This window comes from Vicugna pacos, chromosome 15 (genome assembly GCF_048564905.1).
Source record: "Vicugna pacos chromosome 15, VicPac4, whole genome shotgun sequence".
Classification (NCBI taxonomy): Eukaryota; Metazoa; Chordata; class Mammalia; order Artiodactyla; family Camelidae; genus Vicugna; species Vicugna pacos.
In genome coordinates, this window is record NC_133001.1 from 25893240 (window position 1) to 25909985 (window position 16746).

Genomic DNA, 16746 nt, shown 5'->3' on the forward strand with positions numbered 1-16746 from the left:
AACCTGAGCTTCCACAAACTTCATCTGCATGGGAGTTTGGAAAGTTAAGGAAGGGGGAAGGATGTTAGCAACAAATAGATTTTGAGCACTTGTGTTTGGTCTTTATTTCCTCCAGGTTGTGCCATTTAATCCTCACAGCTGCCCTGCAAAGTGGGGTAATTATCCCTTTTGTTCAGGGGAAGGAATGGAGGCTCAGGGTGGTCAGTAATTTGACCGAAGTGGCATCTTGGACAATGGTAGGGCTGGAATTCAACCCCGGCCAGTCTTCCTTCAAAGCTTATGCATTTTCCACTGTACCACAAGGCCTCCCTATGAATGGTTCAGTTGGCAATTATCTAAAGAGAATAATTAATTCATAAGTATGTGGGCACACATGTCCACCCAACGGTCAAGTGCTACTGAAACACAGAGGAGGGAAAATATAAATCTCCCCCAAGACATGACAGTGTAGCCAGGGAGGTAAGACTAACTCACCAATTATGGGAAATCCAAAATAATGAGTATTTAAGTGCAAAAGGTATAGTCTGGACTTGGCTGTGATGTAGAATTTCATGGGGGTGGGGAGTGATGGGAAGGTCATTATCACTATAGATGACAGTCCTATCCCAGACCTGGAAATCTGCAAACCTACAGTTTTAACAGATTTCCCAAGAGAAGTTGAAACAGAACAGCTTAAGATAAATAAAACTGCTCAGGATGCAAAGCAACATTGATTAATAGATAAAGTAACAATTTATTGATACAGAAAGAAAAATGAAGTGCTCCAAGGGAAAGTTTATGGACTTTACCCAAGGAAGGCCCTGAGACTAGAATGTTTGCTCCCCACAAGCTCTCTTTGCTTTGTTCACAGCGGTATCCTCAGCACCTGGAACAATGCCTGACACACACAGGTGCTCAGTAAATGTTGAATGAACGAATGGATGGATGCGTGGTCTAAGGCCAGACCCACAAGGATTCCTAAGAAGTAAAAGTTCCTTTCATCCTATCTACATAATGCCTTACACAGTCTGTGATTGCTTGTAATTGTGTAAAAATAATTACAACAAAATGTCATTCACCTCTAAAGAATCAAAGGGACAAAAAAGATGGAAATAGGTACCAATGGTGGGTAACTAGAGTAAGGCGGAACATCCACCAGACGTGGAATCAGAAAAACTGGGTTCACCTCCAAGTTCCTCTACTTCTTAGCTCTGTGACTCCAAGACAGATCACCCAACTTCCTGATTTCATCAACTCTAATAATCATTGTTAACACTGGTGGAGGCTTTACTGTGAACCAGACAGGCACATTTACTCCTCAAAAACTGTCCTATGAGGAGACCATGCTTTAAGTGACGTATCCAAGGTCATACAGTTAGTACAATCAGCATGTAAAACCAAACTGATTCCAGAGCCTGTCCACCTAACCAATACACTGTATTTTCTCTACAGAACAAGACTAATTATCATTTCCTTGGGTGGTTGTTACATGGCTTTACAAAAGCCAAAGGCATTTACTGGCCTTTTGTTAACTCCAAAGTAGACAGGACCTGCAAATGTGGCTGCTTCTCAGGGGATCGAAGTCACTGGGGAACTCGGGAGAAGAGCAGTAACACCACTGCAGTACCATGGATGTAAGTCCATACTTCGCAAAGCCTTGCCTTGTACATTATCCCAACCTATTCTATTACTCACTACCTACCAACCTGTGAAGTAGGAAGAGGGTTATTATTATGCCAGTTTTACAGAAGGGAACACTAGCTCAGAGATGTTAGGAGGTGAGGCCTCATCACACAACAAATTATCTATAGCATGGGCATAAAATCCCCCAAATCCAAGCCCTTGGACTCTGGCCTGGGAGTTTCCAAAGACTGAGTGCCCATCTGGATAACTGGTCAGTATGGCTGCCAGCTCAATATGAAGACGAGTTTGCCTACAAGGAAAAGAAGCTAATTTGCTCATTTCTCCTGGGAGTGGGATCTCCCATCACCCTCAGGGTGCTGCTCCATGGCGGGTAGAGACCTACCTGGCCAGGAGCCCTGGATGTTGGTGCTTCTTCTAGGGGTACAAAGGAGTTTGGAACAGGCCCCCAGCTATGATGCTTTCACCTGTCTCAACAAGAAGTTGAGAGCAGAACCTGGCAATAACCAACTGTCTCTCATCATTCTGTTTCCATCCCCAGGGTCTCAGGAGTGACTCTCAAGCACAGGAAAATCACTTGATTTTGCTGATGCCATTTTCAGCCAGCATCTTCTGGTAACCATAGTCTTCTGAATTCCAAACAAAACATATCTATTAAACAGCTGCCTGTTTTTTTCCATTTCTCTTTGCAGACTGATCCAGAATACCAAAAACTTGGTATACATTGAGCCTGGAGCATTTACAAATCTCCCCCGGTTAAAATACTTGTGAGGAATTTTCCTTTTTTAAGCAACTGGGGAGGAGAATGTGGGCATCTGATGAAAACCTAAATAATTAGAAGGTTGGGAAGAATTTCTAAACCGTATACTTAGCCTTATTTGCATGTCTGTCTTCAGCCTTCTGATTAAAACTTAATCAGCATTTCTTATTAGCCACCATGCTGGGTACTTTCGAATACACTTAAGTGGTTCCCAATGCCTTCTCTGTCCCGAACATCCAAAAAGACTATCACCCCTGTACAGTGATTTTCAAAGTGATGGTGGTAATGGGGTGGGGAGGTCAGGACACTCGAATAAGGGTAAATCGAAATCTCTAAGGTGAGGTGGTGATGTAGACTGAGCACAGGTGAAAGTTAGAGAAGCAATTCTGATCTGACCCCTATCTCTGGTTGAGAATTACTCATCTCCTTTCTTTCATGTGTTCATTTACTCATCAAGTAAAAACTTTTTAAGTATTTTGAGGTAGGCGCTATGCCATACAAATGAAATCATTATTTTCTATTTCCCATTAAACCTTATTAAGTCCACTAGTCAGAATTATATGTTGAGTACCACTGTAGCCCAGCAGATTCACTGCCTTGCCAACAAAACCAGAATTTCTGAAACTTGATACAACCTATACATTTATCCCTATGGACCTTCTCACATATCAAGTAACCACTTACCAACCCAGAAAAAAATTAGCATTGAACCCTCTAACATAGATGTCCTTTCTCTCTTCTTCTTGATGAATTAAATTCCAGAAAATCTCCAGAGGATGCAAAGTCCACAATTCCTACCACCATTTAAAAAAAGTTAAAAAGTAAGTAGGGGCAGACATCTCCCCAGTGTTCCACATCATGTAAGCAGTCCTGCCTGGGGCACTGGTGTAGCTCCTTCAGCTGCTTTGATGCTGGAGAATGATTCCTAACCCAGGTATTCTGCTTTTCTTGACCTCCAAGGGGTCTACAGGACACATAAGCATCTACAGCATCAACCACTTTGGAAAAACCCAGAAATCAAATTTGACCACTGTGGCCCCTTGTTATCTAAGAATCATCATCTTTATTGAATAGCATTTTCACTCCAGAAAAGTGGTATTTCTCCGACCCCAGTACACACTGCAACCCAAGCCCACACGGCCTTTACCCGCCACAGACAGGGCAAGGATCCTGTGAGATCTGGAGTATCAGGTAAGGAGGAGGCTAGAGAGAGCCAAAAGAGAAACCTGGCTTCTTTTCGTTGTTACCAGAGTGCCAGGCAGTTCATTTCAGTTGTCCAGAGTCCATGACTGGTGAATTTAAAATTTGGTCAGGGGAGATCCAGATGTCTGGACCCTGCTCAAGGAGTCTCGTTTTTCTGTAATAAAATATCCTTTCATTTACTCTATCACTGAAGCCTCTCTCTTTTTTGAAGGCTAAATAAAAGATGGGAGGAAAGGAAGAGGTGTCTTGATAACCAAAAGAATGTTGATCTCAGTGAGATACAAGGGAGAACTCCCTGAATTGCGAGGAAGCTAAGTAAAGGGAGATTTTTAATCACGAAGGATAGGGATTTCTCATACAGAGATTAATCCTCCTGAAGTGTTGGAGTTCAAACCTGTTCTAAAGTAGAGGGATGCTTTCGAGAACCATCAAGAGCATGGGATCAACTACCAAAGGAAATGGAATGCAGTACAACAGGAAAAAGCAATTGATGCAATAGGAAAAGGCAGGCTGGAAATAGAAACATAAATGGAAAAAGCCTAAAAGTTTGGTCTCAGCCCCTCGATCTCTAAATAGGAGTCATTAGAGCAACTTCTCCCACAGTGTTAGGTGCTTTGAAATTCTGATGATCTTCAACAGCTAAAAGTGTTACTGATAAAGCCAAACTCCAGGGTTTTGAATTTAATGTGAAAAGAATATTGGCAAAGTGCTTTTCTGTTTTTTTTTTAATTTATTTTATGCCTTACTAACGATCACTTTTACTCACTGTGCCTACATCGCCACACTGCCCCAAATCGCAGAAGCATCTGTAACACAGGCATCCGAAAGCTTCCAGATGTTACGAAGATCTTCTCCTCGGAATTTAATTTCATTCTGTAAGTACCAGACTGATTGCTATGCATAACACTTTCCTATTTGCAGCTAAAATTTGGAAAGTAAATATTTCTCGTTTCATTCCTCAAGGGAAATTTGTGATAACTTACACATCACCACCGTACCAGGAAATGCTTTTCAAGGGATGAATAACGAGTCCGTAACACTGTGAGTAAGCCTGCATATTCAGGCTCTGCCATACAGCGCCTGCTATTCTCACTTCTAGCTTGAGGTGAGCCCTTTCTCGTCTTTTACCATGTTCCTAACTCGCCAGCGACATCCTTTTTGACCTAAAATACCAAGGGTTAAAGGAGTTGTGTGGGACAGCCGCTGGGTCATATGTTCATATGACAGCCAGCCAACCCATTAAGTTTCAAATTAATCAAATGGGCCCTGAGGATTTACAGTGACCGAATTTCCAACTGATGAAATTGTTCACTACATCCGTGGACTGCTTTGAAGCTGAGAAGAGACAGCCTGGAGGGGGTGGCTGTCTTGGTTAAGAGAGAGCACAGAAATTTCAAGTTTCAACTGAAAAGAATTTGGGAGGATATTCTCCAAGTAGGTAGAGTAGTCGGTCAACGGACCCTGCTCACTCTCTTGCTTTCTCTCATTTTTCACCTTCCCCTTGGAACCTGCTCACTTTATTTCTGAAGCAACGTCATCTATGCCCATTCCCTAAATCCTTTAACACTTGAAAATAATGTCTCTTTATCTGCCAATTACACATCAGGTTACCAGGCTCACAGGCCTATCCCTTTCATGCCCTTTCCTAAGGACTTGTTATGTAAAGTATGGTCCCTGGACAAGCTTTTACAGCATCTTCTGAGAGTTGGTCAGAAATACAGACTCTCAGGCTCATCCCAGACCCACCAACTTAGAATCTGCATTTTCATAAGATTCCAAGCAATCACATGCCCATTAAAGTTCAAGGGACATCATATTAAGATAACCCAACTCATTCTCTTCACTGTCCACCTGCTTGACTTCCTTCCTTCTGGGATCCCTGCCATCTTCACATGGGGCACCCTCCTTTGCCCCATCATTCAGAGGCAACGTCCTGGGTACCATGTCTCATTTATATCCAAAGCTCAGTGACTCATCTTCAATTCTGCTCCCCACATCCACATCCCTCTACCTTGTTCTGCTTTGGTTACAGCCCATGGCAGGATTGTGATGAGGCAATAAATGAGCTTAAATGCCCTCAACAAAAGAGAGAACATGCATTAGATGACCCTGAAATGAGGAAGTGGTCATAAAGCAAAAGAAGAGACCAGCTCACAGAGGACTTCTTTTATATAATGGATTCTAGAAATTGGTATCAATGGTAAACTGCATTTGCACAGTACTTTTGTGGACGTGTAATTCAATACATATAATTGTCATGTGACAAAGTTGTGGCCAATGCAGCCCTGATTCAGAGCATTACAATCAAAAGAATATAGAGCAGCAACAAAAATAACTTCAAAATAACTCGTATTCTTAACTTGCAAATCTTGAACACCAGAAAGGATACTTGATCTAGAAAACCTTCTTGAATACCCAAGTCTTTCAACTCCTCCACTTCTGTCACGTACTGTAGCTCTTCCAGCTGTTTATAAAGTGTTTCTGACTCACCATTGCATATGGATTTGGAAGTACTCACTCATCATGTCCCCTGTCAGAAACAGGGCATTTATAGAGCAAGCACTGAGTGGGGAGGTACTGCACACCTTAGGATTTGTGGTGTTTCCATGTCTTTATTGAGGACACAAAAGACATAAAAGATCCATGTCTTTTAGAAGCTTGTAATCTCAATGGGAGAAAACATGACATAATGAAAGAATAATACAAGCCAATAGACATTCACCGTGAGAGTGTGTGGTGCACAGAAATGAGAAGTCTTGGAGAAGTCCTCTTGGGCTAAAGAAGTCAAAGAGGCTGGATGGAGGAGCTGAGACTTGAGTTAGACCTTGGAGATCAGTAACATTTGTATGGGTAAAGGTGATAATGGCAGCAAATATTTATACAGCCCTTATTAAATGCCTCTGCTGCTTTTCAGTACTTTTTTTTTTTAACTCATTTAAGTCTCACAGCAACCTGATGAGGTAGGGACCATCAGCTCCATTTTTAGATGAGGAAACCAAGGCACTGAGAAGTTAAGTAATTTACTCAAGGTCAAGATTTAGACCCAGATGGTCTTCGCTCCAGAGTCATGGTCTTAACCATCATGTGGTATCACATACTGAGAAAAGGGGACTAAGTATTCCAAGTGAACATAAGAGAAAGCATGGCTGTGGGAAGGAGGAAAACAGGATGAGGCATATGCATTGGGAGTAAACATCTTGCTTAAAAAATGAGAAATACGTTTAGATAAATGACAAGGGGGAGGAGATTGCAGAGGGTCTTGAATGCAGGGAAAAGGGGATAAAGGCTTAGAAGTAACTCAAAAAAAGTATTAAAGAAAAACCACTCAGTAGAGTAGTCTTTATTCAGAGATCACAAATACCCAAGACTCCCTTCAATTTTGACCTAAATCTAACAATAATCAGGAACCAATAGGTACCCCTCCCAGGTAAATGGACTGTGATGGGAGTGGAGTGGAACAGGACTGAATGAGCAGACAATGTGGAAGAAGATCAATAGGCAAATGAAAGTTGAGATAACCCACTGTGGGATATGAGCTCATAAGAGGGGGCCACCTCACCAAACCCAAGGAGCAACCAAAGATTTGTTCTTACATATCATGTTTTAGCATCTGTACACAAGCACTGCACACTGTTTCTATTAGGGGCCATTAACTTGCATTAGTTATAGTTTTAAGAAGAATAGTGCCTACCAGCAGGGTGGACTTGCCCCACCGCTGAAGTTAATGAAAAGTGCAGCTCCATTGCTCCTAGAGAGCCTGTGGGGGCGTTATGTGTCCATCCCCCTCCCCACTCACGGCTCTTCCTCTGGAGAAGAGTGATTAGTCATTTGCTTGGCCCTTGTTCTCAGCTGAATGGGCCCTTCTGGGAGTGAAGGAGTGCCCCGCTGGAGGAGGGTATTACATTTAAAGAGGAAAGCCTTATTTCCTCAGCTATAAAGTTCCACTCTTTAATTAGAAAATAATGAAAGCAAGCCTCCTTTTCTCATTATTAGCAGTGCTTGAGATTTTGCTTTTGTGGAACCTTTCCTGCCCTCCCCCCACCCAGACCTTTACCAACTGTGAGCTCATTTAATGAAAACAAAACACTTGACTTGATGCTGGAGAAGCTCAGTGGGGCTAATGCTAAAACTATGCATTATGCTCTTATGTCTCTTTATAGCCACTTTGGCTTTTCATTAAATCTCCTCAAGAGGCTATCGTTTGTTTTTTTTTAACATTTTTTTTTGAGTAATAGTCAGTTCACAATGTTGTATCAAATTCCAGTATAGAGCACAATTTTTCAGTTATACATGAACTACATATATTCATTGTCACATTCTTTTTCACTGTGAGCTACCACAAGATCTTGTATATATTTCCCTGTGCTATACAGTATAACCTTGTTTATCTAGTCTACATATGCCTGTCAGTATCTACATATTTCAAACTCCCAGTCTGTCCCATCTCACCCCCCACCCCCTTGGCAACCACAAGTTTGTATTCTATGTCTATGAGTCTGTTTCTGTTTTGTATTTATTTATTTATTTATTTATTTATTTATTTATTTATTTATTTATTTATTTATTAGATTCCACATATGAGTGATCTCATATGGTATTTTTCTTTCTCTTTCTGGCTTACTTCACTTAGAATGACATTCTCCAGGGACATCCATGTTGCTGCAAATGGCGTTATGTTGTCATTTTTATGGCTGAATAGTATTCCATTGTATAAACATACCACATCTTCTTTATCCAGTCATCTGTTGATGGACATTTAGGCTGTTTCCATGTCTTGGCTATTGTAAATAGTGCTGCTATGAACACTGGGGTGCAGGTTCAAGAGGCTACCTTGAAATGTGCCCCTTGAGTGTGCAGGATTTGGCTGCACCACCTTTAAAATATTCTAGATGACTGGTCATACCAGTCTCAAAAGGGAGACAACCTGATTCCCATCTGAACTACATACACAGAAGGAAAGGTCACAGCAATTAATTCTCCCAGACCCTTCAGAGAAGGGATGCCTGGCAAAGGATGACAAGCATCCAGGCTGTACCTGTGATGAGCCATAGTAGAGAGACTGCTGGGCACTTATGTAGAAAACCTGGGTTCTAGTCCTGGCTCTGAGTCTAACCGGGCTTAGTCCAGTCCCCCAACCTCAACATGTCTCTATCTCTGTCTATCCAATGGGATTATTAATACCTCCTTGTGCAAATTCAATTCAGTTATATAGTGTCAACTACACTGTACCACCACAATTAAAAACTAATAATATTCAGCAAGCCAGTTGTTTTAGACTATCCCCAAAACATCCTGTCTCATCATCTTTTTTTTTTTTAATGGAGGTACTGGGGGTTGAATCCAGGACCTCGTGCATGCCAAGCATGTGCTCTACCACTGAGCTATACCCACCCTGCTCATCATCTGTTTTTTTTTTAACATTTTTTATTGATTTATAATCATTTTACAATGTTGTGTCAAATTCCAGTGTTCAGCACAATTTTTCAGTCATTCATGGACATATACACACTCATTGTCACATTTTTTTCTCTGTGATTTATCATAACATTTTGTGTATATTTCCCTGTGCTATACAGTGTAATCTTGTTTATCTATTCTACAATTTTGAAATCCCACATCATCTGTTTTTAAATATTTTCTATTTTTTAAATTTTCAACTGACAAATGGAATTACTTTCCATTTGTCTTTCCACAGACAAATGGTAGGAACAGCACTATGAACACTCCTATACACTTGAACTAGTTTTACCTACTATTAACAGCCTACCACCACCCTTCACCACCATCTCTATATGTGTCGGTATATACAGCTCAGTTCCTTCTTGCCAAACCATCCAAAAGAAGTTCATAGGCATCATGATACTTCATACCTCCATACTTCAGCATGCATCTCCCTAAAACAGAAACTTTCTACATAACTACAACACCATTAACCTAAAAAAAATCATGAATTTAATGATATCATCCAACCTACAGTCTATATCCAAGTGAAATTGAGGTCTTTTATAGATTTTTTTTTTAACTCAGAATTCAACCAAAGTTTATACTTTGCATTTTTGCTGTTACGTCCTTTAGTTCTCCCAACCCCACCTCCCAACCCCACCCACTGAGAACTGGCCCCCTGCCTTCCTCTGTTCTATATGACACTAATTCCTTTGAAGGGCCCAGATCAGTTGTCTGGACTCATCTGACTGTACTGTCATGATTAGATTCAGGTCAACATTTCCACAAGAACACTACAAAGGGGAAGTTATATGCATCAAACCAGGAGGCACATCATGCCATGCTGTGCCACTCCTTGGCCATTTGGTTAAGGTGATGACTGCCACACCTCTTCACTATAAGGGCACATTTTTTGCTTTGTCATAAATAAGAAACCATGGTGGAATACTTTGAGTTCATGTGAACCTAGTTGGCCAACGACCTTTCCTCCAGTAGTTTCCGCATCCGTTCATTATTCAGTTACTACAGAGAGTTCCAAAATGGTAGTTTTAAATGTATCATTCCCTCTACATTTATCAGCCAGCACTCTTCTGTAAAAATGAGGTTTCCTTTTTTCCCCATTTCCTTTCTTTCTCTCTTGCTGTCTCTCTCTTTTTAAATATCACTATGAAATACAGAGTTTTTAAAAATTATATTCAATATATTATACTCCATTGCTATCATTATTCTTTTGGATGCCTGTCACCTCTTTATTATTGCATGTGGTAAGTTGACATGAAATTGGCTGTGGTGGAGGGAAACATAAAAACTCAGTACTGCTGAAAGGCAAGAGGCATGCTCGTATCAGGGAGAGGGATCTTGGGCTGTAGAGACTGGGAGCCCCACAGCAACGGGCGACTTCTAACCAACATCCTAGGGTCATGGCAGCATATGGCAGTGACAGCTACCCGTAAAGAACTGTCTTCAGACATGAGGTATTGTTCAGATACAAAAGGACCTCAGCAAAGTACTGCATGGAGAAGAAAGTGGTGATTTTAGGATCCCTCTTCTTTGGGATGATGTTGGTAGAGTCATTTGATAAAAATTTGCTTACAGATATAGTACCACTGGGCATATTTTCTAAAATAGGATGCTTTCCCCTTCGGTAACAAATGTTACTAGCTCTGCAAGGTCTAACTCAAGTCTCAGCTCCACCATGCAGCCTCCTCTGACTTCTCCAGCCCAAGAGGACTTCTCCAAGACTTCTCATTTCCATGTACCACACACTCACAGTGACTGTCTAATGACTTGTGTTATTCTTTCATTCTTTCATGTTTTCACCCAGTGAGATTATGAGTCTCTCAAGAACAAAGATCTTGTACGTCTTTTGTGTCCTCAATAAAGACTTGGGAAGACCCCAAATCCTAAGGCGAGCAGCACCTCCCCACTCCATGGGCCATTTTTTGAGACCCTGAGAATCTGTAAACCTAAATTAGGCTTTCTTCTTTGAAATCATCCAAAAACAACGTGCCTACATGATCCAAGAGGGAACTCTGGCAGAATGTCTAATACTGCTAATATAACCCCAGAAGAGCTTTCAGACCCCCAGGAATATTTGGAGTTTGTTATAAGGCAGCATTCAGAATTAGAGTGTCATCTGTGATTAAGTTCTAAAGCCTGAATCTTATTTTGAATAAAAAGGTGCCATTCTTTCTGTCTGAGTCACAATTGTCTAACATTGAATAGACAATGCTTTAAAGTAACAAACAGCTATTGTAATAGAGGTGAGGGAAAAATTCATTTCTACGCCTGTGACAGCATCCTCAAGGCAAGGAAGCCCTCTTCATTTAATTATGACACCACAGTGCTTTGGGGAAAAGCCATCTGAAGTGACTCTCCAGATGTTCTGAAGGGCATTTAAAGCATTGTGCAGGCCCGACAGCAGGAAGTCTCCCACTCACATCTGTAATTTCTCCAAAGTAAGAAAGCCACTCTTTTTAATCAAAACAAGGCAGCACATTCTATTGTGTGTGACTGTTAAGAACAGAGCCGAAGAGCAGCAGCTGAAAAGGAATCAGTAAGCCGCATTCTTTGGAAAGTTGGGACAAGCAGGACCTAGGTTATTAAAAAAAAAAAAAAAGACATGAAAAATATCCAAAGGCAGAAATGTCGATGGCACCAGAATAAACCAAAGGTGGCTGAGAATACCTGAAAATGGAGTATGTTTGGGGCAGCCCAGGCCTACTGACCTGCTCCACCCAGGAGAAGAAAGGCCCCCACCTCAGTAGAGGAGAATGACAGTTCAGTTAAACAGGTCACTGCATTTCATGGGCATCCGTCCAAAGCATGGAAAGGGAGATCTTTCCCTCTGTTCTGGCCAGAGAGCTGGAAGCCACTGTTAACCATAATAATAATCACAGGAGCAACACATTTAACATTCACTTTGTTCCGGAACCTATTTCTAAGTGTTTAGTGTATATGTACTATTTTAATCCTACAACAAACAGCCTTTTGAGGGCAAGACTGTTATCATCCCTGTTTTCAGATTAGGGAATTGAGACACAGAGAAGTTAAATAGCTTGCGGAAAGTAACTCAGCTCATAAGTAGAGGAGCTGGGATTCAAGGCTAGGCAGTTGGACTCAGGACTTGTAGACTTCACCATGAGGCTGCAATTAGAGCAATGGCATTGTAAGCCCCACAGAAAAAGTATAAAATCCTAATATGCACCAAAAGTAGGATCAGGGTATCTCATAACAGTGATGGGGAAAGGGCATCCAGACAAGTACTGGCAGCAGAGTGGGAGCTACTTTTCCTATACATGTAGTTCCACCACTTAGAAGGTAGAGAAAGCAGTAAGAGGACCAGAATCTGGACTCAGTTCTGCCCAGCAGACCATCTGACTTGCACTGTGGAAATGATGAGAGCCGCATCATCCTATGATACATGCTAGGGTGAGGGATCCCAAAGTGGCATGCCCGAAGCTCACTGGGAGAGCTTGTCATAACAGTGTATATTCCTCAGTATCACAGCCAGATTCTGGTTCTGTAGGTCTGCAGTGCATGTGGTTAGTAGGCCTGGGTCTGCGTTTTTGGCCAGCAGCTCCAGAAGATTCTGATTCAGTGGATGGAGAAGAATGATTTCACAAACACTGGCCTAGACTCTAAGAAATCGACCTTCAAAGAGGTTTAGAGGAAAGACCAGTGTGATTTCTTCATCTAAAAGAGATTACTATAAAGGACTGCAAACCTCCCAAATGACAAGAGACTGCCAAAGAATAATATTCTAAGTGTAAAATAAAAAGAGAATTCCAGTGGGAGTGTGCTAAGAAGGCAAAAATGTTGTATGTAATTCCACAGACAACAGAGATAAACCAAGTGCCTTCCCCTCCAGATTCTACAATATAAACGAGGAAAGTAAACTACTGAAAAGTGGCGTCCACTAATCTGTCACAGGATACAGTTAAGAGCTCATGTGTGTTGCTGTAAACCCAGAAGAATTACAGAAGGAAGCACAGGAGAACAGGGGCAGCCAGAGAAGGTTCTTCCTCCACTGGAAGGGCAAGGCCTTGGCTCCCCAGCCTGCGGACTGAGCTCGTGCTAGACAGTAAGCATCGTGAGAGATCCGGAGCTTTATAAGATGAATTAAATATGCTCCCTGCTCTCTCTGAACTCAGTCTAATAAGGAGACTTAGAAGCTATTTTATAATCTCTATATTTCCTGAATTTCAGGGTTCCAGTCTCATGCTTCAACACTGAGTCTCACTTATGTTTCTGTTTACATTGGTTTGTCTCAGGTGTGCATTTATGGAAAGAGATGCCCCCCCGACACACACACACACACACACACACACACACACATACTACATACACACATATTACACACATAGACATATGACGAAATTTAATCCCCTGCTTGTTCTATTTAACAAAGGCTACAGAACCCGTGTGGACAGCAGCCACATGGAGGAGGAGCAGGTGGAGACAGTGTCTAAACTGCTTCTCAAGTCACAGCCCCCAGCCTGTTCCTGACACGGCCATGCAGCTGTCAGCAACCCTGTAAAGGGAAGCCAGCATCTTGGCAGATGTAGAAGCTTAATTTTATATCATACCACAGCCCATTCTCACCTGAGTCTTGTATCATTGTTCATGCAGAACTTACAGAAATATTTCTATTTGAGACAGTAGCTTTCAAATTTGCTTGACCATGATTTACAGTAAGAAATTCATTTTATATATAATATATATATATATCTCAATTTGTTCATGTAATTCATTTAAAACAGATTTATTATAATCCTCCCAGGTGTCAGGCAGTATTCTAGATGCAGAGGATTTTGTAATGAACAGAACGGTTTGAAATCCTTGCTCTCATGAAGTGTCCATTCTGCTGGGGGAGGTAGACAATATACGGTTCAGATGGTGATAAAGGAAATCAGAGGAGAGAGACAGAGAATGCGGAATGCTGGGATGGTAGATTAAATAGGGCAGCCAGGAAAGGCCACACCGAGAACATGACATTGAACATAACTCTACAGGGGGAGGAAGAGGGGCCATGTGGATATGGCAGGGCAGAAAAGTAAAACCAAGCAGCAAAACTGATGTGCTAGAAACAGCCCCAGACGAAGAGTGCTCTGGTCTCACTTCTGCCTGCTGGGGACTTTAGACAAGTCACTTTCTTCTCTGAGCCTATTTCCTTCTTTGCAAAATGAAGGGGTGCCACTTGAGCCTCTCCAAGCTCTTTTCTGGCTCTAACATCTCCCAGCATCTGTGTTCTAAGGAGTGTCTTATGACTTATTCTGGACAGACATATATGTATATACACTCACATGTATATAACATACAAAAATGGTGGAACAAAACTTCATAAACAGTACTAGCCTGACTACCTGCAACATACTCTAATATTTTCCATTTTGCTCTATTCTGTTTCATCTCGTTTTTTTTTTAAATTGCTGACTGTATCCAACTAAATTGATTTGACTATCCACATAATGGATCTTGAATAACTGTTTACAGACATTGGAATCTTCTTGGTTGTGGAACAAAACATGACATCAGCACAACCACATATTCATCCAAGCAAAAGAAATGCTACCTCAGTACTGGAGCCTTCCTCCGCCCTCAGCTTTCAGCAATGCGGGGAGCCCGTCCACCCACACAGGCCTGTGGAACCAGAGGCAAGACTTGAGCATTACCCTCAAATTCCGGTTCTACCGGTCTTCTTTGACCTCAAGCAAGCTACACAACCACACTAAGGCTTAGGTATAATGGAAATGAAGGTGAAGATTAAATCATAAAATATATGTAGGATGGCTGATCAACATCTGGCACTTAACAAACACTTAACGAATCAGCGGCGGTCCTGGCAGTGGCGGTGCAAGCAAACTACAGCTAGAAAACAGTCTCATCTTACCAGGCCCTTGGAATCTAAAATGTTAGAGAAACATTGTAAATGCCAGTAATTATCTTAGTAATAAATGTCACAGAAGGAAGAATGTGATTCAAATTATGTTTCCTTCGCTCCTGAACCTTCTCTCCTCCCTCTTCAGCAAACTATATGGAAATGGATTTGAAGAAATACAAAGCCATGCGTTCAATGGGACGACGCTGATTTCCCTGTAAGTATGTGTTTCTTTCCCCAGCTCATGAATAAAAATGAAATATTACTCTGGCTACCAGATCACATTCAATCTTCAGCAACTAACTTAGGACAAAAATAAACTTTCAAGTGGCTGGTCCTCAGCGTTTCATGCATGTTACTAAGCAACTGGCTGGCTGGAAACCCCAGAGCACCCTGATTTCAAAGACAGATGCAGCCTAGATACATTGAAGTTGACAGTTTGCTGAAATATTCAACACCCTACTTTAGGCTCCTTCATCTCACAGCCTCCCTCTCTAGTCCCCGTGCTCAGGTCGATGGTGTGTTAGAGGCAGCACAATTTCAGGAAACAATTCTTTCTCCTGGCCCCAGTGCAGAGAAATTGGGTAATGCCATTTACTAGCCTAATCAGCCTCAGTGGGCCCACATAAAATCCTGTCTCCCTGCTGCTGGAGAGGGTGCTAGGGAGGATGGGTAAGGGGTTCACTTTCCACAAGGTGAGAGAGCTTTGCATTTTCACCAGTCCCTACCCTAGCCCCAAGTGTTAATAGCCTTCCACCCTAGGAAAGCATCCCTACTGTCTCCTTCATGGTTCTCAACCTCTCTTTGTTTCCATGGCTCCTTTTCTAAAACAGTGGCTCATTCACAAAGCTTGCAGGGCTGTGGCTGTTGGAATCATAAGGGGTACAGGTAAGGTGATGGTCATCCTACAGTTGTGCCGAATAAAAACTAAGAGCAGGTAGAAGGCTCAACTAAAGCCAGAGTTAAGGAAAACAAACAAATGAAAAGGCTTTTGAAGTAAATAAGTCATATGTATGAACCAGGGCCTACAGCAGTGCTTCTTTAACACTCATAATAATAACACAGAGATTGTTAAAACACAGAGTCCCGGGCCCCACCACCAAACATTGTAATTCAGTAGGTCTAGGGGAGGGCCTGAGAATTTGAAATCTAACAAGCTCCCAGGAGATGCCGATGCTGCCAGTCTGAAGTTGAACAGCTAAGTCTATACAATATACTATTCATTTTACCTGTAGATACTAACCATAGCTCCTGTTATATTGATACCATATTATATAGCGTGGAGGCTTAGAGAACAGCTCTAACAGTCACTAACTGGGACCCAAACTCCAATCCCACGATTTATTGACTTGACCTTGAGTAAGTTACTTAACCTGTCTAGGCCACAGTGTTTCCATCCATAAAATGGAGCCACTAATAGGCTTGTGTTGACGATCCCCCCACCAAATGCAATGGTATGTTTTCTGTCCTCAGTATTTAGCATACTGCCTGGCATAGAATAGGTGCCAATTATTAATTATTTATCCTATTACCTAGTTAAGTCATCATGAATGAATGAATAATTAAATAAGGCTTGATTTTTATCCACTTAGCACAGGTCTGACACATACTAAGTGCTCAAGAAATGATAGCTTTTTAACAACTTGTCCTTCATGGAGTGGATTTTCCCTCATTTTCTTGACTTGAATGTAAGGCAGGGCTCACTCTGTCCAATTGAATCTGTTCCTGCCAAATTAAAACCAGAGGCTTATCCTCTCCCGGCCCAGTACTCTCAGATGCCTCATTCTGTTATTCACTCAACAAGGTTTGCCAGGCCTAAGCTGTGTTTGAAGGAACATGC

The 16746-nt window shown here is 41.7% G+C and overlaps 1 protein-coding gene across 1 annotated transcript in view; it reads left to right on the forward strand.

The window, feature by feature from the left end:
- The window catches only part of LHCGR (luteinizing hormone/choriogonadotropin receptor), a 53027-nt gene that overhangs the window by 20135 nt on the left and 16146 nt on the right, over positions 1-16746 (forward strand). The window contains exons 4-7 of the mRNA XM_072938328.1: positions 2313-2387; positions 4384-4458; positions 4547-4624; positions 15055-15123. Coding sequence (XP_072794429.1) covers positions 2313-2387; positions 4384-4458; positions 4547-4624; positions 15055-15123 — 297 coding nt within the window. The remainder of the gene's footprint in view (positions 1-2312; positions 2388-4383; positions 4459-4546; positions 4625-15054; positions 15124-16746) is intronic.